We start from the raw sequence: 25,849 nt of genomic DNA on the forward strand, positions 1-25,849 counted from the left end.
ACTGATACCCATCATCCCTCCATCTGTGTTCTGTGCCTCGAGGGTTGGGTCTGAGCCTCCTCGGGAACCCTGAAAGGGTAGTTCTGGAACTCCTTGGAGTCCTCCTTGACCACAGGGAGTGTTGAGAGACTAGAGGGCCCGAAAGGAGAATGAGAGGGGACTAGGAGTGACAGAGACAGGCCTGGTGGATACTGCTCTGGGCCAGAACGTTCTGCCAGTCAGTCCAGAGGGATGGACTCTGCTGGAAAGTGACATCTCCTACGAAAGGAGCAGCCCGGCCATCCCCAGCCTAAGATGCCCAGGAGCAAAGTCCAGCACCGTGAGGGCGGCAGACTGGGAGTTCAATGAACCGGAGATCCAGCCACGGCCCTTCCACCAGAGGGTCTGGGATGAGCTCCGGGTTTGCGCCGCCATGGGGGCAGCCACTGACTATGTGGTTCCAGCGATTCCTTTTCCCTAGGTCTCAGCATCCAGTCTCGTTCCACTCAGAGCTCTGCCCAGAACGGCCACTTCCTGACTCACCCAGCCAACCAGAAGCCCGGGCCTCACACACCCACCCCAGGGCAGTGCAGCCGCCCTGCCTGAGAGAAGTCAGGGCCCAATCCCCTAGGCCTCACGGGGAGGAAGTCGTTCCAATCCTTTGGATCCTGGTACATCCCGGGAGGCGGGGCTGACCCACAGGGGAGGTCAGGAATTCTATCAGGAAGAGAGAACCCAGCAGGGTATATTTAGCTCACTAAAAATAGCAGGCAGAGAGGAGGGCTGGGAACGGTCTGCTTGGACTGGGGGAGCGCTGAGGCCAGGGGAGGGGCAGGAAGAACAAGGGGGGAAAAGGAAGAGGGTCGAGGTGGGCGGGGGAGAGGGCTGTTTCCCTTCCTCCCTCATGCTCTGTGACCCAGATGGCTCAGAGATTCTGAGTCTGAAGAAGAGGGCTCGGCGGTGAGGGAGGAAGGGAAGGCTGCCACGGAGACAAGGGGGTCTAGAGCCAAGGCTGACCAGGAAACGGGGGACAGGAGGTGGCCAGACAGTCACGACCAGACCAAGGGGTGATCCAAGCTGCAGACGGGCTCAAGACTCCCTCTTCCCTTCCCATCTCCCTCAGTCCGGGGCCCCTCCAGACACTGCAAGCTCTGATCGGGGAGAGCCAGGCCTGCTTCCTGGGAGCTGAAGTCAGACACGTATCTGGGGTCTGAATGGCAAAGCCCAGAGAGAAAGCCACTTGGCAGTGCCTCGGACCATGACCTGGCAGAGGCTGATGGGCACTTACCCCGGTGGGCTGCTTCTTGGTGTCCAGGAGGGGGGCGTTGAAGCTAGCGGACAGACTAGGGGTGGCGAGGACCTCCCGGAGCGGGACCTTGGCTTCCCCCAGGAACCTGAGAGGAAAGAGAAGTTGAATGCAGAAAACTAGCTTCATGCACCCCGGCTCCTCGGCCAGACCCCTCACTGCCACCACTCAGACAAAGCTGGTCTGCCTAGACCCCACGATCACCCGGCACCCCACAAGGGCTCCCCTGCACCCCCACACCCAGTCACCACCATGCTCCATCCCTAGAAGGCCTGGCCTCTGGGGAAATACTTGAGCATGGGAAGGGTTAAGAGACACCTTTCCTTCCCCAAAGTCCACCTTGACCCCTTCCTGCCCCTCTCCAGAGGCCCAGCCACGCCTCCCCAGAGATGAAGGGTTATCTTCCTACGAGCACTTGACAGCCCACCAGGTCCACCTCTCAGCACCCTCACACTGCCCCTGAGCCCCAGCAGCCCACACAACCCACGCCTACACAGGCTGTCTGTATTGGAATCCCAGGGCTTAGCAAGCAGTGATTGTACATGAAAAGCAAAGAAACCTTCCTGTCTTCAGGGACAGGGAGGAAAGGATATTGGGGCAGGGGAAACAGGCCCCAATCCTGAGAGGCCCTGGACGATCCACACCACACACGCCAGAGGCTGCATTTCTGACTGACAGGAGGGGCAGGGCACATGGATGGCTATTAGGAAAGGGTGTGTCAGCAGCACGGTGGTCGGCACACGCTCCCTTCACAGAGTGCAGACGGGCTCACCAAGTGGTCTGCCTCTCTATAGAGGCAGCAGGAACCCAGGGGCAGTGAGTCGCCTGGTGTCTGTGTGTGACTTCTGCTTGCCTCCCTGGGAACTGGACTTACCCTGCACATTACTGTCAGGGCACAAGGCCATGTTAGGCTGGCGAACAGCCACAGGTGTGCTTCTTAACTGCTTTTCCCTGATGGATGAACAGCACACCTGACATCTGGGCTCTCTCTTCTGGTCTCTGCAAACACCGGAATCTAGATTTTTATGACCCTATGAAATAAAACTGCAATCTCAGCCTAACTAGGTGATTTTTAAAACTGACTACTCACACTCAGGTGCTACTTCACATCCACTAGGATGGCTGTGACACACACACACACACACACACACACACTCTTGCGCACAGAGGAAAATCACCAGTGTTGGCCAGGATGTGGAGAAACTGGAATGCTTGTGCAAGGGGGGTGCGGATGTCAAATGCGCAGCCACTGTGAGAGACTGCACGGCGGTTACTCAAAACATTAAACATAGAATTCTCATATTATCTAGCAATTCTACTTCTGGATCTGTATCCCAAAATAATGGAAATCAGGGACCTAGATATTCACACACCTGTGTTCATAACAGTATTATTCACAATAGCCAAGAGGTATAAGCAAAGCAAGTTTCTATCAACAGAGGAGTAGATAAACAAGTAGTAGATAAGCAAGTTTCTATCAACAGAGGAGCAGATAAACAAACGTGGTCCATCCACACAATGGAATAGTATTCAGTCTCAAAAAAGAAGATCCCGACACATGCTACAACACAGATGAACCTTGGAGACATTCTGCAAAGTGAAGTCAGCCAGTCACAAAAAGACAAATATTTACGATTCCACTTATATGAAGTAGCTAGAGTAGTCAAATTCATAGAAAGTAGAATGGTGGCTGCTATCAGCTGCAGGGAGAAGAAAGTGAGGATTTATTATTGAAACAGATACAGAGTTTCAGTTTTAGATGAGAAAATGTTCTGGAGGTGGACGGTGGGAATGACTGATGTCATGAATGCCCGTAGCACCACTGAACTATGCTCACAAATGGTTCATATGGTCGCTTTTATGTCTATTCATCATAATAAAAGACTAAAATGGAAACCTAGCTGCTCATTTAAGCTTCTCAACAATGAAAAATCTCCTTTTTCCAAACTTCTTCAAAGCAGCAGGCTCTGTCGCCTGGCACGTGCCCTTGCTAGCAAGGCAGTAAATGCAATATACGCTCAAGGTCAATTTTTCTAATGCTTCCTGAAAGAAGTAGATAGAGGGGGAGAGTGATTTATTAATATTCATTCCAGGGTTCCAACCCCCGACAATGCTAGGAGCTGTATTTTCTAGAATGTAAACTCATTTGTGTTCCATTGTGAGTTCTCATTTGTGTTCCATTGTGTTCCATTGAACACTCAATTGTGTTCACAGCATGGAGCAGGTTTTTTACCATCACTTAATAAGCTGGGGATCCTGAAGTGTCTCCATCCTAGGGGTTGGTGCCAGGAGGCCCCTGTCAGCATGTTGACTGAATTGTCCTCAGGACCCAGACAATGTCAAAAAGACCAGACTGTAGGTGTAGACGACACGTGAGTCCATATGACATCAGACCAGAGTCACCCTGTCCGTCATGAGAAAACTGGGGTGAAAGAGGGGAGTGACTTGCTCAAGCAGGAGGATGGCTGAGCCAGCCCCAGAACCCAGGTCTCTAGGTTCCCTGTGCAATCCCCCGGAGCACTGGGGCTTCTCTCCTTGGGGACCGGGAGGCAGGGCCCAAGGAGGCCTCATGGACCGGAGAGATGCCCATGGCAGCTGGAGCTCCAGCTTGGGAGCCCTTAGGACTGAGCAGAACAGAATAGCAGCCAGGTCATCGGGTGCCGAGAAAAGCCAGACCTCTGCCTCCCTTGTGGTTGTCCAGGCCTCCGAGCCCAGGGAGAATTCCCGGAAGTGGGTCAGGGAACAATGGAGGGAAATGCAGAAGGAAGCAACTCCCCCACCCCTGCCAATCTGGGGTGCCTCTGAGATACCCAAGAGTCAGCAGCCAGGATTGACTGCTTGTTATTTCCTCCATGAAACACTTTTTGCGGCCATGAAATGCCCCCTCCCAACCCCTGCTATAGGCCTGAGGGTGAGTCCCTCCAAGGAAGGTGGCTTCCCCAGCCCCCACTCCTGTAGGAGGAAGTGCTGGAAATAGCAAGACAGGCTGCCCCTCCTAAAGCATAAGGAGCAGGCTGTGGTAGTCAAGTTCACCAGAGTCAGGGAAATTCAGAGCCTCTCAGGAAGTATTGCTCTGGGCGGAGAGGTGGTCTGGGGGAGGCACAGAAGAGGGACTCCCTGGGGGGCTAGAGGGGTCTGAGGCTTGGTCACAGAAAACCCAGAGGCCAGTTACCATTCATCCATTCATTTCACGGCGGATGAAGGAGATGTGGCTTTATCCAGGGGCCTCCAGGTCTGGACCCCTTGAGGAGACCCACCCCATCTGGAGTCAGACTGAGGCACAGGCTCCCAGGCCAGGTGCCCTCTGCACACTCAGTGGGCACCAACCAGTGGCCTGGCAAGCGGCAGACAGGATTCCAGTGGGTCAGATGAGGCAAGGAGGGGGTCAGGGTCCTACACAGGGCCAGCTCTGAGTGTGTGCAGAGGCTGCAGGGGGAGAAATGACATCCGTGGGCCCTGGCCACACCCCCCGCAGCCCACAAGGAGGAAAATGCCACAGGAGCTCCCAGCCTCCTCAGGCCCCTTGGCTAGCTGTGCTCTGGAGCCATGGGAATGTGGGGGCTGGAGAAGTGTGGGGACTGAAAGAGCCGCTGCCATCCCAAAGAAAGAGAAGGCAGAACTGGCATGGGCAAGGGAGGGAGAAGCCAAGGCAGCCTGTGGTCCGACAGGGAACACGCTTTTCCTCCATAGGAAAAGACCTAGTTCCCAAACTCACCATCCCGGGGTGCTCCTACTGCCCTATGACGGAAGGGAAGGAGGGATGGGTGGCCCCCAAACCCTAGCCTAAGGCAGTTTGTGGGAGGGTGGGAATCACGGTGGCCAAGTCAATTTATTTTAATAAAGCATGAAGAAATCAAAACAATTTTATTTTAAAACATTGGGTCTTATTACATCATTGTAAGAACAAAATACAGGAGGCAATTCCAATGTCCATCATGGACAACAGGTAAGTCAAGTCAGCACATTCATGCAGTGGAACACTAGACAGCTACACAAATAATGGGGAGTTAGTCACTGACATGGAAAATCTTCAGAATACACTGTTAAGTGATAAAACAAAGTGCAAAAGGGTGTGTATAATACTTGCTGCATATAAAACAGGAAAGTTCAAGCAGTTAGGAAATCTATATGGGTGATTAAGCAATAACATAAGATCTCTGGAATGATCCATAAGAAACTAAGAAGAGGGGATACCCGTTAGGGAACAGCAAGAACTGGGCAGATCAGGGACAAAGAGGCCACGGAGAATTTTCACTGCATTTTAAAATATAGTTTCTGTTTTTATAACTCCTTAAAGTTTTTACCAATGTAAAAAACTAAATTTAAAAACAAAACATAAAAACTTCTTTAAAATCTTAGAATTCATTCATTCAACAGATATTTATTTAGCATGTCCAACAAAATATAGTCTCTGGCCTCATGGAATTTGCATTCTAATAACAGCAACCCTCCTATTAATGAAATCAGCTATCCAAAAATTATAAAAATGAGAGGATTGTGACCATGAAAGAGATCTGACCTAACCAACTCCATCTTGCCTTTAACCTCCAAACTGTCCTTATTCATTCCTGGCATAGGCCAGCTAACTACAGGAAAAATTGAGTTTATAGTTTAACTTTGAAACAAAGATGATAACAGCCCCTTCCAGAAATAAACCCCGTCCTTGCCTGGAGACCAGAGTGCCCTTGTAAGACTCAAATTAGCCACAAATTTAGGAATTATGCCTCAAGAGACATGCAGCCAGAAGCCACGGGATTCCTAGCCTTCCGAGTTGCTCCTTTGGATAACATCACCATTACAGAACCTAAGATTGGAGTTCGAGGTATTTTCCAGACCCTGCATTCCTTCTGACACCACCTAGACAGGTAAACTGGCTCATCTAGTCATGTGGTCCCCAGCTGGGAGTTGACTCATGGCAAGAGGACAGTCTCAACTCCCTGTGATTCCATCCCGGACCCAACAAATCAGCATTCCCGTTTTCTAGCCCCCTGCCCACCTTTGGCAGGCCAGCTCTCACTGACAGCTGAACAGGCAGGCCTCCATAATGACTGTTTGAGCACTGACTGAGTGATGAAGTTAAATATTTAAAGCTGATAGAGACAGTGCCCTCATACAAAGGCTGGAGTGTAACAAAAGCCCACCAAGAATTTTGCCCAGGACTTTCCTGGGCCTTGAAGCATGACAAGATAACAAAGGAATTCTTAACAGGACCTGTTTAGGATTAAACATGTTTTTACTGGGGGTCTGAAGAAACTCCCCAGGCCTTGACAAACAAGTTTTATTGGGGGTCTAAAGGAGCTCCCCAAACCTCCATGATTTAGCAGGAGACAAGCTAAGGTTAATCACCCCTGGCACCTGGACTCATCTAGATTAAGTAATTTTACTAAGGCTCCAAAGGAAGGTCTTCACAGCTCAGACCTTAGTTGTAGAACAGAAGTTAGTCACTTACGTCTTTAGATGAATGCACATTTACACATAGTCATATAGCTTAGAAGGCATACAAGCTCTGGAAAACTTTTTAATTTTGAGTTGTTCTGCTGATATTTTCCAGGCCTTCTGCCTGCACCTGGTTACAGAAATAAACTCTCTTCTTTCCCAGCTCATCTGCATCTCATTATTGGGTCACAAGAATAAGCAGCCAGACCCTCGGTTTGGTCTGGGAACACATCTGTGTGTTCGTTCTCACACTGCTAATAAAGATATGCCTGAGACTGGGTAATTTAGAAGGAAAGAGGTTTAATTGACTCACAGTTCAGCAGGGTTGGGGAGGCCTCAGGAAACTTACAATCATGGGGGATGGGAAAGCAAACATGTCCTTCACACGGCAGCAACAAAAAGTTCGGAGTGAAGGCAAGAAAACACTTTATAAAACCACTGGATCATGAGAAGAGCATGGAGGTATTCAATTACCTCCATGTGGAGTGTGATTCAATTACCTCACTGGGTCTCTTCCACAACACATGGGAATTATGGGAACTACAGCTCAAGATGAGATTTGGGTGGGGAGGCAGCCAAACCATATCACCACTAAACAATCTCAAAAAACTCTAGCCTCTGAATTTTCAAGGAGCCTGATTTGAGTAAGAATAACACTCCAGTCTCCCATTTAGCCAGCTCTGTGTGCATTAAACTCTTTCTCTGTTGCAATTCCCCTGTCTTGATAAATCAGCTCTATCTGGGCAGCCAACACGATGAATCCATAGGGCGGTTACATTAACTAGGTACATATTAGATATACTACCTCCTTTAAACAGACAGTAGTCCTGTGCAGTAGGTACTGTTATTAATTCAGTTCACCTTATAGACAAGGAAACTGGGACTTGGGAAGGTTTTTGACCCGCCTGATTTCACACAAATACAAGGCTGACAGAGCGTCACGCCAAAGGCCTTGCTTTGAACCCTACATTGTGCCTCTGTGCCACCTTAGAGCCCCATAAATGCATCATTAAAGAAACGGATTATTGGTTTGCTTAATCCACGGGAAGGGGAGCCCAGTCTATAAATTAGATCTGGCCCATATTTGTTTTAATCTTATGCCAAGCTATATTTTTTGTATTTCGGATGCTTTGATATCTGGGGCCTTGTTGACCTTGGAGCGACTTCCTTCCCACAATTCCTGGAGATGGTAAAGGACTCCCCACTTGCCAGCAGGCTGTTCATATACAAACCAGCCACTCTAAGGCCACACCCCACACCTCTTCCATGGGCTGTCACACACAGGACCCACATGCCCCTGTCCTAAGAACCAGGGCCAGGTTCCAGCAACTCGGGACAGCCCCTACTGTCTCTGTGTCTATACATAGACAGCTATATGTCTACATGAAGTGTGCCCAGAGCCCACTGAAATTATTCAAACTGGCCAGTCCCCAGGTCTGCTTACCCTGCCTTGCCCATTCCTTCCCTCAGAAACCACAATAAAGGCTCTTGCCCCCGTGTTCCCCTCACTCCCTCTGCCTCCTGATTGACCTCTGCACTGATTCCAGCACTTCCCCGTGTGCCCTGCATGGTGTGGCCTGCCTTCCCCTCTTGGAAACTGTAACACACTATCTTTTCAACGGCAGTCATCTCCTGATCTGTTGGCCTCACTGTACCTGAAAAATAACAAAACCTACATTTAAAAACATACTCATGCTTGTTATTTGTTGGGGAAGTCAGGAGTGAATGACATTTTTTTTTCAGTTACTTTCACTCTTTTCCCTGAGACTGGAGTGCAGTGGCTTCAGCAAGACTCATGCTTTATTGGAAACAGGGTCTGGCTCTGCAGCCCTAGCTAGAGTGCAGTCTCATGATCACAGCTCACTGAAGCTTTGACCTTCCAGACTGAAGTGATCTTCCTGCCCCAACCTCCCGAGTGGCTGGGACCACAGGTATGCACCACCACAACTGGCTAATTTTTTGTTTGTTTGTTTATTTGTTTGTTTGTTTTACAGCAGGGTTTTACCATGTTGCCCAGACAGGTCTCAAACTTCTGGGCTCAAGGGGTCCACCCACCTTGGCCTCCCAGACTGCTGGGATTACAGGTGTGAGCCACCACGCCCAACTTTGAGTGGCCATTTTAAGAAGCTTTTAAAAGCTCATTAATTGTACTTTTCAGATGGGTTAAAGTAGGAGTTTGGGAGGTCTAGTAGTCTACACTATGGAGGGATGGCATTTGGAGTTTTCAGGAAGTGGCCTTGAAGGCAGGGTCCTAAAAGAGGGAGGCGAGGTGGAAGAGAAGGGTGCACTGTGGGCGCAGCTCCGCATTACGGCAGCTGGCAGACACTCTGGGGAAACGAGTGGGTCAGAGAGAGGCAACCCTGTGGTGGGACGGCTTAGAGCCCATAAGAGAGCCACCATTCCAATGAGAGTGGTCTCCATGTCTGCAGAGAGGAGCAGAGCCCCTGCCCCAGTGACTCCAGGCCTTCCCTATATTTGTGGCGGTTTAAGCTGCAGAATGTAGGTATGCAGGAACCAGGGCTGGGGCAGCCCAGAGGACCACAGCCCCAGGTGCTAAGAGCCATGTTAGCAGCAGGAAGATGGGAGGAGTGGTACAGCTCAGACTGAAAAAGAGGTGGACAGGAGACAAGCTACCTTCCCCCAGATGCCCCAAAGGAAAGTGATCCAGGAAGGCTGGCAGGACACTTAGCTCCTGTTCTGCTGGGTTCATGGAACACCCCAGGTGGTTGACCCTAGGATGTCACACTCATCAACCCAGTGTTTTCAAACTGTACCTTTTAACCTACAGCAATACTTTGAAAATGTTCTTATCTCAACTATCTTCCAAAAGTATTAAACATTCAGTGATTAACAGTAAGAGTCAAGTCATCCTACCATGCCAGAAACCTAGCTCTGCAATCCGACATCTGTGTGACTGGGCACACATGGCGTAACCTTTCTAAGACCGTTTCCTCAACTGTAAAAGTCATTCATTCATTCATTCATTCAACAAATATGTAGCGAGCACCAATCATGGGTCAGGTACTGTTGTAGGTAATAGGGATACTGACAAGAACAAAATGGACAACTCGCCCTGCACTGCTAGAGCTTGAAGGAAATCATGCATTCTTCAGAGGGTTCTAGCGAAATTTCAGTTAATGTGCCTAACCTTCCCCACATGTGCCTGGAACACAGATGGGACTTGGTAAATGTGGGTTCCCTTCCTCCCCTCCCCACTCACCATGTTCCTGTGCTTCTCTGCACATTCCCATCCCACCTAGTGACTATCAGGACCGCATTAGATCATCACTTGAAGTGCTGTCATATGTAAGAGGGTTAGATTTCTTTTTGATCATTCCAGAGGGTAGAGAAATAAGACGTTCAAAATGTCAGGAAAAAAACTGTAGCCAATAGAAGGAAGGACTTTCTAACGAATAATCCAGCCCAGAATGGGTGTCTTTCTCACTCCAACACTATCTATCAAAGATGGAAGAGATGAGACACCCAAACAAATGACCCAGAGGTCTTTCAACTCTGATCAAACGACCCTGAGCCAAGGGGTGAGGCTCAAGGCCTGAGTCACCAAGACATAGTGCTAGGCAGAGGGAGAGATCAATGTGTGGTGGCCCTGGGGTTACGCCAGCACCACTGTGACCACGACAGCCCAGCCTGGTACTTGTGGGAGTGCTGGAGAGGAAAATCAGCTTGCACCCATCATGGTAAGGATTGGATCAAGCAAGGATCATCCATGGATGCTCGATTTAGGGGGACATTTTGTTGAGAAGCAGGATATTTGCACCATCTTAAAGTATATCTTAACAAACTTCAAGGGGAAGAAAAGAACAGTAAATACGAGATGGAAAAATCAGACAACACCTTGACCAGGTGATTGAAATTAACGTTCCCCAGTAAGGAACATCACATGCCTCCCGATCCAGAGATCAATACTTAGGCAGTGTTCTGGCCAGGGACGAGTAACCCAATGCAAGCTTGATTCTAAGCATGAAAAACTTCAAACAAACTGCCATGAAAGTTGTCAGAATCAAAATGGAGTGGCTAATGTTAAGAAAACCCTTACCAAAAATGCCAGGGAAGGCAATGACGAGGGGGTTCTCATGCTTGTATCCCTGATGACAAAAATTCTCACAAAATACTGCAAAAACACAATCTTGCACAAAGGCCATAACAAATTTACACAAAAAATACTTCCACAACGACTTCTGCCCACTAATTGCCTGTCCAACCTCAGACTGGAATCACCTTTGTTATTGATTTTTCTGGCCAAGGATAATATTTCAAAATAATTATGTAATCCTCCTCATTGTTTTCCTTTAAAAAAAAACTTTGTGTTCCTTTTTTTTTTTTTTTTTTTTTTTTTGTGAGACAGAGCCTTGCTCTGTTGCCCAGGCTGGAGAGCAGTGGTGCAATCTCGGCTCACTGCAACCTCCACCTCTAGGGTTCAAGCGATTCTCCTGCCTCAGCCTCCTGAGTAGCTGGGATTACAGGCGCACAACACCACACCCAGCTAATTTTTGTATTTTTAGTAGAGGCAGGGTTTCACCATGTTGGCTGGGCTAGTCTTGAACTCCTGACCTCAAATGATCCACCCACCTTGGCCTCCCAAAGTTCTGGGATTACAGGCATGAACCACTGCGCCCAGCCAAAAACCTTTGTTCTTTACCCCCTGAAATACTCACATGGTCTACTAGGGGATGCATATTCCCAGGGTAGTGCTCTATTTCCACATAAATACCATTTTTCTTTTAGAGAGTCTCTCTGTGTTTGTTATTTAGGTTGACACCCCAAATAAGGAACATTCCATTAGAAAAAAAAGAATACTGTATTATTCAAAAATGTAAATTCTCATAAAAGACAAAGACTATGGAAACATTCCATATTAAAGCAGGCTATGGAAACATGACTAAATTTAATATGAACCACAGACTGGATCCTGCATGAGGGGAGAGGGAAAGAGCTTGCTCTGAAAAATATTATTTCAACCATTAACATGACTGGAATACAAACAACATATTAGGTTAAAGTATGGTATCATGCAGATGCTGTAGCTCATGCCTATAATCTCGTCACTTTAGGAGGCTGAGGCAGGAAGATCCCTTGACCCTAGGAGTTCAAGACCAGCCTGGACAACATAGTGAGACCCTGACTCTACAAAAAAAAATTTTTTTTTTTTAATTAGCCAGATGTGGTGGCTTGTGCCTATGGTACCAGCTACTCAGAAGTCTGAGGTAGTAGGATGGAGTGAGCTTAGGATGTCAAGGCTACAGTGAGCCTTTTTCAAGACACTGCACTCCAGCCTGGGCAACAGAGTGAGGCCCTGTCTCAAAAACAAACAAACAAAAAAGTGTGGCATCATGTTAAATTTACTGAAGTCGATAACTGTATCCCTATGCTTAAGAAATATACACTGAAATATTTAGGAGTCAAAGACCATGATGAATATAACTTATCTTCAAATGGGAGTAAGAGAAAGAGAGAGAAAGAAAGAGGAAGAGGAAAGCCAGGCGCAGTGGCTCATACCTGTAATCCCAGCACTTTGAGAGCACAAGGCAGGCGAATCATGAGGTCAGAAGTTCGAGACCATCCTGTCCAACATAGTGAAACCTCATCTCTACTAAAATTACAAAAAATTTAGCTGGTCATAGTGGTGGGCTCCTGTAATCCCAGCTACTTGGGAGGCTGAGGCAAGGAGAATTGCTTGAACCTGGGAGGCAGAGGTTACAGTGAGCTGAGATCGCGCCACTGCACTCCAGCCCGGGTGACTGTGCGAGACTCCATCTCAAAAAAAAAAAAAAAAAAAAAAAAAAGGAAAAGAAAAAAAAGGAATAAGGGAAAGGAGAGAGAGAGGGGAGGAAAGGAGATAATAATGAATATAGTAAAATACATATAATGAAACAGATGGAGTGAAATGTGAATACGTGTATCTGAGTAAAGAATATATGGATATTCTTCGTACTATTTTTGCAACTTTAAGTTTGATTTTTTTTTACATGTTCCAGAAGGGTTACCAGTGTCCACTTTTCATTCTTTCTTTGAAACTAAGAAAATGACATGCCAGTTAAAACTATATATGTATTACAACTAACTCATCACTGACTCCGCTGCATCTTCCCCTGTTAGCATCGATGAGCCAGGTAACAGGAAAGTGAGAGAGCCCAGCCCCGGAAGGAGACACACGCCATAGAGGGGAGGAAACACCTGTGCGCTGAGCCCCCCCAGCCCTCCGCTGTGCGTGCCTGGCAGTCAGGGGCAGGAAACGGGACAGCAGGACATTCCACAGCGCCTGAGTCCCCTGGCCTCTGGCAGCCTTCCTGCCAGTATCTGATTCCCCAGGGCCTGCCCAAGGGTGACTCTAAATAGTTTTCCACTTCGGTCTAGATAAAGACAAAAGAAAAATGTTTCTGAAACCCAGGGATGTCCTGGATAAAATCCAGGGCAAAATATAGTCGTAAAAATCCTTGAAAATAAGGATATGATCAATGCTTTCGTGCCCACTGAGAACAATGGGGCAGTGAAGAGTAATGACTCCTGCCCGAACAGCCTCCCAAGTATGCGAGAACTGGGGGCTGGCAAATCGGCTGGCTAAAACCAGAGGCCAAATCTATGCCTTTTCCCAACTTCTAACAATAGCAAACTGCCACTCTGCCTTTATAAAGGTCCATGTACTGTGTATGTTCATTGCAGCACTATTCACAATAGTAAAGATATAGAATCAACCTAAATGCCCATCCATGATAGACTGGATAAAGAAAATGTGGTACTTATACACCCTGGAATACTATGCAGCCGCAAAAAAGAATGAGATCATGTCCTTTGCAGGAACATGAATGGAGCTGGAGGCCACTATCCTTAGCAAACCAACCCAGGAACAGAAAACCAAATACCAAATGTTCTCACACGTAAGTGGGAGCTAAATGTTGAGAACACATGGGCACACAGAGGAGAAGGACACACAGTTCAGAGGGTGGAGGCTGGGACAAGGGAGAGGATCAGAAAAAATAACTAGTGGCTACTAGGCTTAATACCTGGGTGATGAAATAATCTATACAACAACCCCCCACGACACAAGTTTAATGTAACAAACCTGCACATGTTCCCTGAAGGTCTGTGTGCACACATGCACATCTGGGTAAATGCCTGTTGTTGTGTGAGTGTGCAACTGACATGTGACAAGCAGAGAGACAAAAGTTCTATACAGATAGAACAGACTTAGGGTTAGTATTCCTAATACTATTCCAAATGTAGGAGATTATTGTGATTAAAAAGAAAAAGACAAGCAACCCAAAACGTAAGGACTGGCAATCAGAAAAGAAGAAACAGAAATGGGCAATCAGCACAGAAGAGATGCTCAACTTTACGAGGGGCCAAGGAAACGCAAATTACAAGAATCTATTTTTGGTCCCTCATACTAGCAAAAATAAATTGGCAGGCACTTTATTGCATTGTTGGTGGATGTTAATTAGGACAACATTTCTGAAAAGCAATTTGGCAAAATGTTATTTGCTTATACCTTTTGATCTAGTAATCCCACTTCTAACGACCTATCCTAAAGAAGAAATAGCATAAGAACATAAAAATATTTGGATAAAGATGTTCACTGGATAATCATTTGAGAGCAAGACATTGGGAAGAAACTAAATATCAGTTAATGAGAGTACAGTGGGGTAAATTACGGTGCACACATACTGCGGAATACCACATAACCATTTAAAAATGTGACGGACTGATCTGGGAAAGAGTCAGTTATGAAGCGATAAAAAGCAAAGTGCAGACCAACACATATAGCATAATCCCATTTTCATATAGGTACATATATATGCATGTGTATAAACAGATGCCTGTAGATAATGTAGGAAAAGCCAAGAAAGATATGCACCAGGCCACACACAGTGGCTCTTGCCTGTAATCCCAGCACTTTGGGAGGCCGAGGCAGGCGGATCACCTGAGATCAGGAGTTTGAGATCAGCCTGGCAAACATGGTGAAACCCCATTTCTACTACAAATACAAAAATCAGCTGGGTGTGGTGGCAGGCACCTGTAATCACAGCTACTCCAGAAGCTGAGGCAGGAGAATAGCTTGAACCCGGGAGGAAGCGGTTTGCAGTGAGCTGAGATTGCGCCACTGCACTCCAGCCTGGGCAATAAAAGTGACACTCTGTCTTCAAAAAAAAAAAACTAAAAAAAGAAAAATATGCACAAAATCATCGACAATGAGCACCTTTGTAGAAAAGAGGAGAAATGCATGGGTAGAAGGTAGGAGAACTTGGGCTTTTTCCTTTATAACTCTTTAAGAATGGAGCTCATTTTTATACTTATAAAAATTACTTAGGTATTTTATACTTTTGTGGCATTTTTTCATTGTTTTAGATAAAAGAATGCTTGTACGCATATGTATGCTGTGTTAGTGCACACTCAGGCACTAACGTATGTCCATCCAGGGCACGCACAGAGTGTTCACGTGTTTGTGTGGTTTAAGTGAGTGCATCTATATAGATCCTGCTCCCAACAGCCCCCATATACTGCACCTTCAGTATTCCAAGCACTGAGCAGACATTTGACACAAAAGCGTTATATTATTTAAATTTCACAACACCCTTGTGACATAGGGACTGCTTTTGCCATTGTCCTGATGAGGAAACAGGTTCAGAGAGGTTCACGTGACTGACAGTGCCAGGACAGGGCTCTGCTGACAGTGGGGTCCCTAAGAAAAGCCCCTGGCCCTCATTCTCATTCCATCTCCCCTGCCCTGCCAAGCTCTGAGGGACAGCCTGGGGAATTAGAATACCTGCTCCTCCCCGTACGGAGCCCCTCAATCCCATCAGCACACTCCAGGTGTGGGTGACAGGCCCCAACTGGCCAGGTCCCCTCCCCAGGTGCCTCTGTCATCTCACATACATGGCCACCCTAAAGAACTAAGAGCACGTTTCTGGAAACCTCCACATTCCCTCAACAGATAAAGCTCATTGCCACCAGATGCATCAGGCCACCCTCACCTCTGCCCCAATGACACCAAGGCTAGGCTCAGAGATGGTCCTATGTCAGGAAGACACACCATTCCTAAAATACCTCCTCATAACCTATTGTAGTGGCTGGACACCTACCACTAACACTTCCCCTTATTCTAAGGAGAGTCTGGGCCATAAAGCAGCATCCCCCAATTCCTAAAATAGCACAAACCATGAAGCCACAGGCTGCCACCTACGCATTTGTATAATTTGGTGCTTTTTCAATCCATAGCTGACTGAGAGCAGCATTTGGCAGGAGAGGGCTGGGTCAGTGGGACTTGAGCGGTGGGGGCAGCAGAAGGAAGCACGGCGGGTAAGGGCAAGGCAGCAGAGCAGAACTAACATTCATTTAGGAAGCATCCCATTGTGGCAGGTCCCTTGATTTGATACTCCCTAAGAACGGAAGGAAGCAAGGCTCGTGGAGTGTAGTGACTTGCCCAAGGCCACACAGTGTTTCAACTAGACCCTGGCTTTTCTCAAAGTCCACGCTTACTCCACTTAGGTCATCCAGCTCAGTGTGAGCATCAGAGGAGGAGCAGCTGAAGGAGGAAGGAAGAGAAGGAGCACTGGTGCTCAGGAAGGGTCTCAGGCTGTCTCCTGGGCTCCCTGCCAGTTGCAGGTGCCATAATTCATGCTCAGACCATGGGGAAGGGTGAACAGCAAGGCATCTGTGTGCAGGTGAGAGGCCCCTCAGTGCCCACTTTGCAGAGTCACCAGGTCACTAAAAGGTACAGAGCAAATCACACTATTCCAAAGAAAATGCCACTGTGAACACCTAAAAGAGAGCTTCTTTTTTTTTTTTTTTTTTTTTAGATGAAGTCTTGCTCTGTTGCCCATACTGGAGTGCTGTGGTGCCATCTTGGCTCACTGCAATCTCCGCCTATCCAGTTCAAGCAATTCTTATGCATCAGCCTCCCAAGTAGCTGGGACTATAGGTGCGCACCACCACTCCCAGCTAATTTTTGTATTTTTAGTAGAGATGAGGTTTCACCATGTTGGCGAGCATGGTCTCAATCTCCTGACCTTGTGATCCACCCATCTTGGCCTCCCAAAGTGCTAGGATTACAGGCGTGAGCCACCACACCCAGCCAAGAGAGCTTCTTTAAAGGCAGTACTGTGCCTCCTTACTAGACCTCCTGTACCACTTGATTAAAGCAGGGAGGCTGGCAGTGTGGTCAGGCTGGAGCGTAGAGTGACCAGGAAAAACGCAGAGAGCCCACTCAAGTTTGTATCTCAGCTAAACGATGATTGATGCTTTATGCTTTAATATAAGGTGTCACCTGTGGTATTTGAGAAAGCCTCATTTAACAGGGTGTTTGTATGTTTCCTTGTTGCATCTAGGTCTCTGTCTTGGGGCCCAGTTAGGCCTGAGGTTAGTGAGTCACTGCAGTCAAGGTGAGCATCATTTTGACCCTGGTGCTGTGCCAGGTGGATGTTTTGACCCCATGGAGATTTTTGCTTCTATGTTGATATTTACCAAACATTTAAATATAAAATACACCTACAGTAATTAATTTCCACTGAGAAGACATTTTTTCAGAACAAATTAAGTGAAGCCAGTTTAATGTTGATACGTTTTGCATACAGAGCAATTAAAGTGCTTTTCTTTTTTGCCATCTTTATTTTCATTTTACCAAATTCTTTTCATTGGGAACAATTAATCCCTGTTTAAATTTCCCAACACAGATTTGGCTTACAGATTTTTTAAGTTATTTTTTTGGTTGACATCAAGTTTTATCAAATATTGTGCCTTGCCATTTTGAGTTTTCTTTTATGGAATTATTTCTACTAAGCCCAGTTTCTCAGGTCAGTGTTTGTGGTTACTAACTGGATTCTTCCGTTTTTCGGTTCTTTAACAATTTTACCATGTACAATTTCAGCCATTATTATTGATGGTGATTATTTTGCCAATAATTACATACATAAACAATTACGAGAAAGACCATTTCTATTTATTTCTTGGCTAATCCATGGAAAAATTGAGAGCAATTTCTTTCAGAAGTGCCAGCATTAGACCAGATGTGGTGGCTCACGCCTGTAATCCAAACATTTTGGGAAGCCAAGGCAGGTGGATCACATGAGGTCAGGAGTTCGAGACCAGACTGACCAGCATGGCGAAACCCTGTCTCTACTACAAATACAAAAATTAGCTGGTGAGATGGCAGGTACCTGTAATCCCAGCTACTCGGGAGGCTGACAGGAGAATCACTTGAACCCATGAGGCAGAAGTTGCAGTGACCCAAGATCATGCCACTGCATTCCATCCTGGGCAACAGAGCAAGACTTTGTCTAAACAACAACAAAAAATGTGCCAGCATCTCTCTAACGCAGTAAGTTCTCCACCCTGATTGCACACCGTCCACCCCTACTCAGCTATCCTAGGTGGTTTCCAAAAGTGCTGACTCATGCAGCCCTCTCCAGTTCTTATTTAATCAGTTTGGTGCAGAGTTCAGACATTATTTTTTTTAAGCTCCCAGGTCATTTTTAGATGCAGCTAGGGTAGAAACACTGTTCTAAAAATCTAAAGCTCTGTCCAACATAGTAGCCACTAGCCACATGTAGTCAATTAAATCTGTCATTTAAATTAAATACAATTTAAGATTCGGTTTCTCAGTCACACTAGTCAACACAGAGACAAGATTTCCATCATCTCAGAAAGTTGTAGTGGGCAGCGCTGGTCTAGAGTCCAGATCAGTGGCTCCCGGCCCAGGCTGCCCAGCGAAAACACCAGCACCTGGAGAGCGGGTGACGCTGCACAGGCTCTCCCCTAAACCAGTTAAATCAGAACCTCGGCCAGGGCCCAGGCATGGGTGTGTGTAAAAGCTGCCCAGGTAATTCTATTGTGTGGCCTGAATTGGGAACCCCTGGACTGAACATCCCGGGGACCAAAACACCTGGTCAGGGAGCTGGACCATCTCCCCTTCAGCTTCTCTCTGAGAAGCCTCCAGTAAACAGGAAATTGTCAAGCGCAGCCGGGAACAGGATCCCAGGACCTCCTGCTAGGTTTGCGTAAGTGTCTTCCAGCCTAAGGAGTGGAGCTTCCTTTTATGTACATTTGAAACCTGATTTTAGCCAGATAAAGTCGATCCATCCCTGAAGTTGGCTCAGGGGTCCTCGAATTAGGGCTGCCTCTCTCATGGGTTAGTGGGGTTCTGAGCACACTGGAGACAGTTCCCAGATGGAGATTCCCTTCCCGACACATGAACGGTTTCCCCAGATTCCACTCTTGGCTAGCGGACCAGTCTGGTTTAACGAGGGCACTCCTAAACTGCCAGTGATCATCAGGGAAAACCCAGAAATGCCAAATGCCCCAGGACGGACACTGGCAGTGAGGATGGGAGGATCGAGGAGAAGGAAGAGAAGGAGAAGAGAAAGAATAAAAGGGGTACAGGAAGGAAAAGAAGCAAAGCAGGAGATGCAGAGACAGAGGTGTGAGTGAGATGTTATAAAGAATGAGGGAGGCTTGAGGGGAAATCCAGAAGCAGAGAGAGCCAGAGGGTGGCAGTTGGGAAAAGGGAGAGGAGGCGAGATGGAGGGGGACTGAAGAATTAACGAATTCAGAGGGCTGTGATCCCCTCACTTGGAAGAGGACGAGGGAGGACAGCAGATGAGCTCACAGAAGACACGCCTCGGACTCCCGCAAACGAAAGCGGTGGCCGCATGATGACTCCAGGAACCTCACTGGAACCCACCAACTGGAGAGGCCTGAGGACAGTTTCAAAGCACAGCCACCTAACACTTGAGTCCCCGTTTGCTTCCTGACCCAACCGGCAGGTCTGGGGGGCAGTGAGAAGGCCTTCAACTTAAAATGCTCATTGAAGGGCTGGGTGCAGTGGCTCACACCTGTAATCCCAGCACTTTGGGAGGCCCAGATGGGAGAAACACTTGAACCCAGGAGGCTGAGGTTGCAGTGAGCCAAGATCGTACCACTGCACTCCAGCCTGGGCGACAGATAAGACTCCATCTCAAAATAAAATTAAATAAATAAATAAATAAATAAATAAAATGCTCATTGAACTGGATTCCCTGAAAGTTTTTCCTTTTCTTTCAACATTTAAAATGTCACGTGGTTGTTCCTGTCACTCCCTGGTATGGTTTTCTTTTTACACTTCTAGAATTTGTATTGCTTCTTGTCTTTGGTTGTTTTCTCACATGCATGTGTAGGGTGGAAGTACTTTGCCATCTGATCATGGGGTGAGGGTGACAGAATTACCTTTCAGGTGCCTGCGCTCCCTTCCCCAAGGCATTGCACTGCCTGCAAATGGCTGAGGAGGCCACACATCCCATGTTCTCCTGGCACAAAGCCAGTGATCTTGACTCACTGCAACCTCCACTTCCTGGGTTCAAGCAATTCTCCTGTCTCAGCCTCCAGAGTAGCTGGGATTACAGGCACCCACCACCATACCTGGCTAATTTTTTTTATCTTGAGTAGAGAGGGGGTTTCACCATGCTGGCCAGGCTGGTCTCGAACTCCTGACCTCATGTGATCTGCTGCCGTCAGCCTCCCAAAGTGCTGGGATTACAGGTGTGAGCCACCACACCTGGCCAGGAAGCCAAAATTCTCTCATTTCTTCCCATGACAGTGTTACTTTGGCATATTCTGAGAGTCCTGAAGTATTTATGAATGTAGGTGCACATTCAAATCCAGTTAATTATAATTGAGATAATTTTTAATTGCTAGAAATCTGAAACTGAGATAAGTGGAAAAAATCAAAAGTTACATTTAAATGTTATAAGAAAATTGGTGAGGTTGGTGAATTGTCCTGCAAACTGATGTTTGAGGACCTGATTTCTGGCACACGGGCCTGTGGTGAACTGCTCACATGGAGCACTGGTTTTTAGGGAGCCAGCTGCCCCTAGGAGCTAGAGGGCACCCACAGGAGCCAAAGGGAGGCCCCAAGGTTCGAAGCACCCCATTCCCCATATGACATCTGTCCCACAGGGCCAGAACAGCCCATGTGTGGCCCTCACCTACTGTCACCCTGAGGGCTAGCCTCCCCCTTGAATTGATCAAAAACATGTTCACAGCTCTCATGTTGCCTTTGTGGTCTTAGAAATCTCCCTACAGAGGGCTAATTTTTTTTTTAAAGTGAACTTACTGAGATAGAGTAGAATCCAGAGGCTGGGAAGGGTAGCAGGGAGAGAGGCATAAAGCAAGGTGGTTAATGAGCACAAAAACACAGTTGGATGGAATGAATGAGGTCTAGTACTCCCTGGCACAACAGGGTGGCTACAGTCAACAATAATCTATTGTATTTTTTCAAACAACTAGAAGAGTAGAATTGGAATGTTGCTAACACAAGAAATGGCAAATGTTTGTGGTGATGGATATTCCAATTACCCTGACTGGATCGTTACCCATTATGCCTGTATCCAAACATCATGTGTACCCCATAGACATATACAACTATTATCTACCCATAATAATTTTAAAAGGTTGTTAAAAGGAAATCTCTAGCTCACACCTGTAATCTCAACACTCTGAGAGGCTGAGGCAGGCAGATCACCTGAGATCAGGAGTTTGCGATCAGCCTGGCCAACATGGTGGAACCCCATCTCTACTAAAATACAAAAATTAGCCAGACGTAGTGGTGGGTACCTATAATCCCAGCTACTTGGGAGCCTGAGGCAGGAGAATCTCTTGAACCTTGGAGGTGGAGGTTGCAGTGAGCAGAGATCGCACCACTGCACTCCAGCCTGGGCCACAGAGTAAGACTTCATCTCAAAAAAAAAAGGAAATTTCTCCACAGAGCCTTTAAAAATACTGGATAAGATAATGAAAATGAAACATCTGCTTCCTCGGCGTGGCCTGCAGTAACCTTACTGTCCTGCCTTTGACCCTCTAAACTCTGTGAACTCCAGCATTGTCAGGGGAACTGAACTTTCCAGAAGGGAACACCACCACCCTGGGGCTTCCAGGAGCCTCTGAGAAGCTCAGGGGGTCAGTGATTATGAGCACCATATGAGCATGTCCCAACAACCTGCCCTCCGATCACAGCTCTGCCATCACTAGCCTTCAGGAAAGTTGCCCAGTCTCTCGGATGCTCAGGTTCCCCATCTGTAGCGGTGACAGTTAAAATAGTTGTACCTAACTGATGAGAAAAGGTCTTTTATATAAGACAGCACAGAGCCAGACACCCGGCCAAACTTTTGGCAAGTGCCAGTTGTGTGATTTTATTGTTACTCTCCTCGGCCCGGCATTGGAGGCTCCCTTCTCAATTCTTCCCCACCGCCCACCTCTCCCCGGGCGCACGTGCCGTGGGACTGAGTCCCACCTGTAAGGCTGAGCCCCGCTGCCCGCCACATCCACACACTGGAATACCCACCCCTCTCACCTTTTCAAAGCCTGCCCCTGCCTGGCAGTCGGTCTGAGTAGCCTGTCCTCCAGGAAGCCTTAGAGGACTGCCGCTGTCCAGGCTCCCCACCGATCCGTGGGTCCGCCATTCACGCTTATCAGCGGCTGCCTTGCCTTCCACGGTGTCTGTGTTGGAAGGTTACTGAACCGATTCCAACCCCTGCCCCACCCCCCGCCCCGTGCAGGTGGAGATGACTGAGGTCAGCAGCGGAAGAGATGGGCCCAAGATGGCCTGGACCACAGGCCTGGGCCCCACACCTTGCAGCCGCACCTTTGTGGGGCTCACTGAGAGTGTCCCACCCTCCCCACACCACACACCCACAGCCAGCATAGCCACAGAGAGAAGATGGCAGTTGGGTTTTTTTCTGAGTTTCTAACACTTCACATTTTTCTGGTGTTTTGCAGCCCAAGACCCTGGTTGGCCTTCCCTAGGTTCCTGAATTCTCCTCCTCCCCTGTCCCTCCTGCCCCACCTCAGGGCAACACTGCCAGCCTTCCAGGCCTCAGACTCCACCGCTGACCCAGTTCCCAAACAAAGGCTCCCCTGTAAGCAGGTCACAAAACAGAAAGCCCATGCCTGGTGCTTGGGCCTCGACCTCCGTAAATGGTGCTTGGAGCATGACCCTACTCCTGCTGGCATCTAACGCAGCTGCCTTCTCTCATGCCCAGCAGGGACCACCGCACTCCCACCCTGACATTCAAGGCTCATCACGGGCAGTTTCATGTGCTGTGTCTCCCAGTCCACCCACAGCCCCAGTCCAAGGCCCACGTTCTGCAGGCTGGGTTGAACCTGTCCACCCCGCCGCCTCCGTTTACAAGGCCCAGGAGCTCAATGGCAAGAGAGGGGATGCATCGCCTGCCTACCCGGAGCCTGCTTTTGCCACAACTTTGCTCCTGCTCTTCCCCCTGCCAGGAAACCCACCCACTAGGTATATGAAAAACTCAGCAGAAACCCCGCCCAGGGAGGTGCCCAGGCCAGGTTACCCATTATTACTGTCTGATTCCTAAACCACAAATCTCACCTCTAGTCCTGCCGCTTCCATGAGGCCTTCTTGGAAAGCTCCCTGCTAGCTGCAGCTTCACTTTGCCTGCCTACCTCCTGGAGTGGGGCTCTGCCCTCACCAGCCTTGGCTGGGCCGGGAGAGCCAGCCTGCCTCTGGAAGCCTCTGGGCTGGAGCAGCAGGCAGCGAGTCTTCCTGCTCCCTGAGGCAGTGTCTGTGCAAATGCGTGGACACCTGATCCCAGCCCGTCTTCCCTCCCCTGCAGCCTGACAGCTCAGCCATACCCATGGCTGAGTTCCTGAAGCCACAGCCGGATTCTCCCAGCATCCACCACTGGGCCAGCATTGATAAATGCTAACTGAAACCCCAGCTCCCTGGGACCTGGCTTCTGCAGGCTGAATCCTCCACAATCCTACCTGCACCTTCAAGCCATGGAGTACCCCTCTCTGGCCACCTCACCTGTTCCTCCCCATCGTCTCATGGTCTTTGACCACCACATGAAGCTCAGAGCTCTGGTCCAGGGGGATGCCCTTGAGGTCCCATTCAAAGCCCTGGAAGAAAAAGAGAAAAGGCATCTTAACCGATGGCCCCCTAGGAGAAGAGACTGTATCTGGTACACCATGCCCTCAGGGCACTGAGTAGGCAGCCATGAATGATTCTAGTGGATAGGCAGATGGATCAGTGGATAGATGGAAGGAAGGAAGGATGGGTGGATGGATGGATGGATGGATGGATGGATGGATGGGTGGATGAAGACCACAGCTCCAGAACTTCAGAGGTGACAGTGAGAGCTGAAGGCAGCAGAAGAGAGGAGGGTAGGCTCTCACAGTCCCCTCTCTCAACTAAATTCAACCCATCCCCAGGAAGCCAAGCCAGGATTATGGCTGGGAAAGCGCCAGGTGACCCTGAAGCATCCTCAAGGACCAAGATTATTGGGCTCATCCAGGAGCCAGGCCCTGATGGGTAGCACGAGTTAGTGCCATGTTGGCTAAGCCCCCATGACCCTCTTCAGAGCAAAGGCTCCCGTGTGCATCAAACCCCATCCATACAAGGCAGCAAGGCTCCCAAAGGACCACCTGGGAGCCATGTATGCAGGGAGCTGTTTAAGGAGACAGAGGCCAGTGGGAGCCAGAGGAGGACCTGCCTCATCGGGGGGCCTGTGGGGAGAAGGTGAGCTTTGGGCAGGGAAAACAGATGGTCTGTGTGAGAGAAACAGGCAGGCAAGAGAGCCCCTGAGCACCCTTTACCTGGCTGGCCAGCGCTGGGGGAAAACAGAGACAAATGTCTTGCTCCTCTCCATTTACCTAGTAGGCCAGACCACCAACCCTCCTCCCAGGTTCCTAGAGCCTGGAGGATTTTGTTGGCAGGCTGGACCACCAGCCCCTCCCCACCTCAAGGAGTTGAGAAGGCAACTCCCCTACAAGCCCCCTAACTTGTTCCTGCAGACCCAACAGCAGCAGAGAAAGAGAAAAGGAAGGAAGGTGAAAAGCTCACATACCTCATTCCATACAGGGTTCACGCTGTTCTTGATGACTTTAGTTCTCTTCTTCACCCCTACAGGAAACACAAGAGGGAGAGTGGAGAGACACATCCCCCCCTGCACCTTCCACCAAGTTAGGTGCAGCTCCCGAGACCCATCCTTCAGCCTGGTCACCAAGGGAAATCTTACAAAACCACAGATTCCTTGAGAACCCTACCAGTCTGCAGTGAATGCCCAATGCCAGTCACACAGCTTCTCCCTCTCAGCTCTGGGACATCAGAAACATGCTTTCAGAAGAAAGTACCCAGGCTGACTCTCCTTAATGAGTTTGTTATTGTTATTTCTGACTTAAAAAAAATTTTTTTATTTATAAATTTTCTGATTCTAGTTTTTTTTTAGAGACAGCATCTCACTCTGTTGCCCAGGCTGGAGTGCGATGGTGAGATCATAGCTCACTGCAGCATCAAACTCCTGGGATCAAGCTATCCTCTCACCTCAGTCTCTTGAGTAGCTGGGACCACAGCCACACACCACTAGATCCAGCTGGGGTGTGTGTGCGCGCGCGCATGTGTGTGTAGACAGGAGTCTTGCTACATTGCCCAAGCTGGTCTCAAACTCCTGGCCTCAAGGGATCCTCCCGCCTTGGCCTCCCAAAGTGCTGGGATTGCAAGTGTGAGCCACCACATCCAACCTTCTAATTCTAAAAATGAACAATCTTCCTAGAAAGCATTTCATTTCTCTTTTGAACAACATCTACATCCAGAAATTGTATGATTCCATCTGTAAGAAATATCCAGGATAGGCAAATCCATAGAGATAGAAAGCAGATTCATTGTTTCCAGGGGCTAACGGGAGGGAAAGGGCAGATGGGAATGGGGCGTGATTGACTAATGGGTGTGGGGTTTCTTTTCGAGGTGATAAAAATGTTCTGGAATTAGATTATGGTCGTACAACATTGCAACCTAAAATCATATACATTATATATGTTTAAGTGGTTAAAATGGGGAATTTAATGATATGTGAATTTTACTTCCATTAAAGCAAAATCCACTCACTCCACCCTCCAAGGCCTTGAAGGGGTCTGTTTGAGGCAAGCTGTCCCAAGAAAGCTCTGTGTGGCTGGGAGGGCTGGCTGAGGGAATGCAGAGTGGCTTTGGGGTAGACAACAAGAAGAACTAACACTCTGATGGCTGAGAGCTGACCCCCAGTGCCCCAGACAGTGGATGGCAGAAGCCCTTCCTCTGGAGCAGTGGGCATGAAGGAGCGCATGAGTACACGTCCCCAGTGCAGT

General features: G+C 48.3%; 1 protein-coding gene across 22 annotated transcripts in view; it reads right to left on the reverse strand.

Moving 5' to 3' along the window:
• The window catches only part of DYSF (dysferlin), a 231,458-nt gene that overhangs the window by 179,812 nt on the left and 25,797 nt on the right, over positions 1-25,849 (reverse strand). For all 22 annotated transcript variants that reach the window (XM_003922617.4, XM_003922619.4, XM_003922620.4 and 19 more), the window contains exons 2-4: positions 24,577-24,632; positions 23,538-23,629; positions 1,268-1,373 (exon numbers count right to left, since the gene is read on the reverse strand). In XM_003922617.4, coding sequence (XP_003922666.3) covers positions 1,268-1,373; positions 23,538-23,629; positions 24,577-24,632 — 254 coding nt within the window. The remainder of the gene's footprint in view (positions 1-1,267; positions 1,374-23,537; positions 23,630-24,576; positions 24,633-25,849) is intronic.

This window comes from Saimiri boliviensis, chromosome 1, assembly GCF_048565385.1.
Source record: "Saimiri boliviensis isolate mSaiBol1 chromosome 1, mSaiBol1.pri, whole genome shotgun sequence".
Taxonomy (NCBI): domain Eukaryota; kingdom Metazoa; phylum Chordata; class Mammalia; order Primates; family Cebidae; genus Saimiri; species Saimiri boliviensis.